This window comes from Triplophysa rosa, unplaced genomic scaffold, assembly GCF_024868665.1.
Source record: "Triplophysa rosa unplaced genomic scaffold, Trosa_1v2 scaffold202_ERROPOS543526, whole genome shotgun sequence".
Classification (NCBI taxonomy): Eukaryota; Metazoa; Chordata; class Actinopteri; order Cypriniformes; family Nemacheilidae; genus Triplophysa; species Triplophysa rosa.
The window spans coordinates 7,156-9,919 of NW_026634219.1; the positions used below are offsets into that span (position 1 = coordinate 7,156).

The 2,764-nt window shown below is 37.9% G+C and overlaps 1 protein-coding gene across 2 annotated transcripts; it reads right to left on the bottom strand.

Annotated features, from left to right (window-relative positions):
* Positions 1-258: 258 nt before the first annotated feature.
* LOC130549974 (E3 SUMO-protein ligase ZBED1-like) lies at positions 259-1,013 on the bottom strand. 2 transcript variants are annotated; one of them, XM_057327303.1, is made up of 2 exons: positions 821-1,013; positions 259-682 (listed from the first exon to the last, which is right to left on the bottom strand). In XM_057327303.1, the coding sequence occupies exons 1-2, from the start codon at positions 929-931 to the stop codon at positions 284-286; spliced, it is 510 nt and encodes a 169-aa protein (XP_057183286.1). In that variant the 5' UTR covers positions 932-1,013; the 3' UTR covers positions 259-283. The 2 variants fall into 2 exon arrangements, with proteins under 2 accessions (XP_057183286.1, XP_057183285.1); XM_057327302.1 differs by having other exon boundaries at positions 259-685.
* Positions 1,014-2,764: the final 1,751 nt, after the last annotated feature.

Below are 2,764 nucleotides of genomic sequence, written 5' to 3' on the forward strand. Positions count from 1 at the left end.
GAATTCTCCTTGCATAATATATTAATTGTATAAAGAGCACAAAAAAACACAAATAACACTTTTATATAGTAACAGATAAAAAACAAATGAGAAATAAGTATAAATACATTTGCTCGCATATGTGCCATAACAAATCCTAATCTGGTTTTCAAAACTTTTTACATAATCAACAATCAAATTCCAGTCAGTAACTCAATCCAATTTAAGACTGGCCCACCATAATGGCTTAGAACAAACATAAAACAAGTTTAACATGAGTCAGACTAACAAATATGAACAACACTTAAAGGTTTTTAGCCAGAAAGACCAGCCTGTCTACATGATCTGGTTTCAGAGATGAACGCGAGCAGGATACAATATTTCCACCAGTGCTAAAGACCCTCTCTGAAGAACAACTTGTGGCTGGAATACACAGATATTTCCTCGCCAGGTTGGAAAGCCGTGGGATGAACCTCTGAGATTCTCTCCACCACTTCAGTGGGTCTTCCTCAGCATCCAGTGTCTCTGTCTGCAGATATGACTGTAGCTCAAGAGCAATGGCATGATCCTGTTGGAGAAGAGGTCCTGCAGTTTTGTCTGTGGTGACCTTGAAGAAGCTGCCCAGTCCCTTCTTCTTTTTCTTTGGAGCAGCAGCATCCTCTGTAACATCAGGAGCCATTGCTGCTGTCTCAAGAGGGGCATTCTTCTTGGAGGAAACATATAAAGGAAATAAGAATTATATGTTAAATCTGAAGGTTGTGGTATTAAAAGTACAACAAAATGTCAAACACAACATATTATTAATTATTATTATTATTATTTTTGTTATTATTATTATTACCATGACATTTATCAAACTCTTCATCTCCGCTGTCAGTTTGTCTTCAATAGACCCTCGGTTGTCTTCACTGACATATTTTAGCTTGAACCTTGGGTCCAGGGCAGAGGCCATGTCGAGAAGCTCTTGTGTTGCTGGGTCACTGTATTTGTCATTGAGGTAGTCTACTATCTTCTGTTTGATGCTTTTAGCAAGCTCTGTGTCGTCCTCCTGCACTTACAATACTGAATTGTTGAAGAGGTGGAAGGTTGGTTTCAGAAAAGACACACATATATTTCTCTCCAGAAAGTGCGTCAGTGAATTTTTTCTCGATTACATAGTTTTACTTTAAAGTCAATACGATACTTAATGGGTAACCAGTGAAGGGTTGATAACATTGGGGTTATGTGATCGTATTTTCTGGACCTGGTTAGAACTCTGGCAGCTGCATTCTGAACTAACTGTAGTTTGTTTATTGATGATGCAGGACAATCACTAAGCAGTGCATTACAGTAGTCATACCTTGAGGTCACAAATGCATGAATAAGCTTCTCTGCGTCAGCAACACATAAAATATTTCGTAATTTGGCAACATTTCTAAGGTGGAAGAAGGCTGTTTTTGTGACATTTGATATGTGATTTTTAAATGACAGGTTGCTGTCTAATATAACGCCTAGGTCTTTAACTGTATTTGTTGGAGTAACAGTGCAGTCTTCAATTTGCAGGTTATAATCCGAAATATTCTGCTCATGTGTCTTTGGTCCGATAAGTAATATTTCTGTTTTATTAGAATTTAAAAGAAGGAAATTACAAGTCATCCAATGTTTTATATCTTCGATGCACTCTGCCAATTTGGATAGCTGGAAAGAATCATCTGGTCTTGTTGAGATATATAGCTGAGTATCATCTGTCATGGCTCTGCTTCCTTAGTCAGGTTTTTCTTGGTCCTGTAGCAGAGCCATGACAAAGTCTTTGGTTATGTGTGGAGAGAAACATATTATTGTCCGTTTGACAATAATATACATTCTCTCCAGTGTCTTGTCATTGGCCCCATTCCTCTCGTTTCCTCGTTATCCTTCCCTAAGTGTTTGATGTTCTACACCTGCCCTGCTCGTTATCCCTCGTTTGTCTTCCCTATATAATACCCTCATGTTTCATTGTCCTGTGTCAGTCATTGCGTGTGTATGTACTATGTCGTGTATGTGAATCGTGCCAGTCGTTGTTCCTGTGTTCCTGTTTCTATAACCCAGTCCTGTCTTAGTAAGTGTTAGTTTAGTTTCTGTCAAAGTGTTGTCTAGTTTATTGTTTAGGTAGTCTTGGTCTTGCTCGTTTTATTATTTTGTTATCTTTTCGTTCACCCCCTCACGGGTGTTTTTGTTTCTTTGTATTTATAATAAAGTCTTGTTTGTTAACCCCTTCACCACCTGCCTGCATTTGGGTTCTCTTCTGCCAATCCGTGACATCATCTGCATAACAGTGGAAGCTAATTCCATGTTTTCTAATAATGTTTCCAGGGGGCAGCATGTATATGGAAAATAGCAAGGGTCCTAAAACCGATCCCTGAGTTAATCCATAATTTACTTGCGTTAGATTTGATGATTCCCCATGTAAATGGACAAATTGATATCGGTCTGATAAGTAAGATATGAACCATTGTAGTGCCTGTCCCTGAATACCGGTATAATTGTGTAAGCGATCTAGAAGTATTTATTTAGCACTATCTACGTGGATATTAAAATCTCCGACAATTAGTACTTTATCAACGTTAACCAATAGGTCCGATAAGAAGTCCGCGAACTCTTTCAGATAAACCAAAGTTTATGTGTTTTTGTTTTTATGACATTCCTACATCCCAAACACAGCTACAGCTAATAGAATTGGTAGTGTTAGATTTATATTGTGCGAATAATCAAGCATTGACAATAGTCCACTGTATTAGAGGGGCATCCAAATAAAATTGGTGTTTTT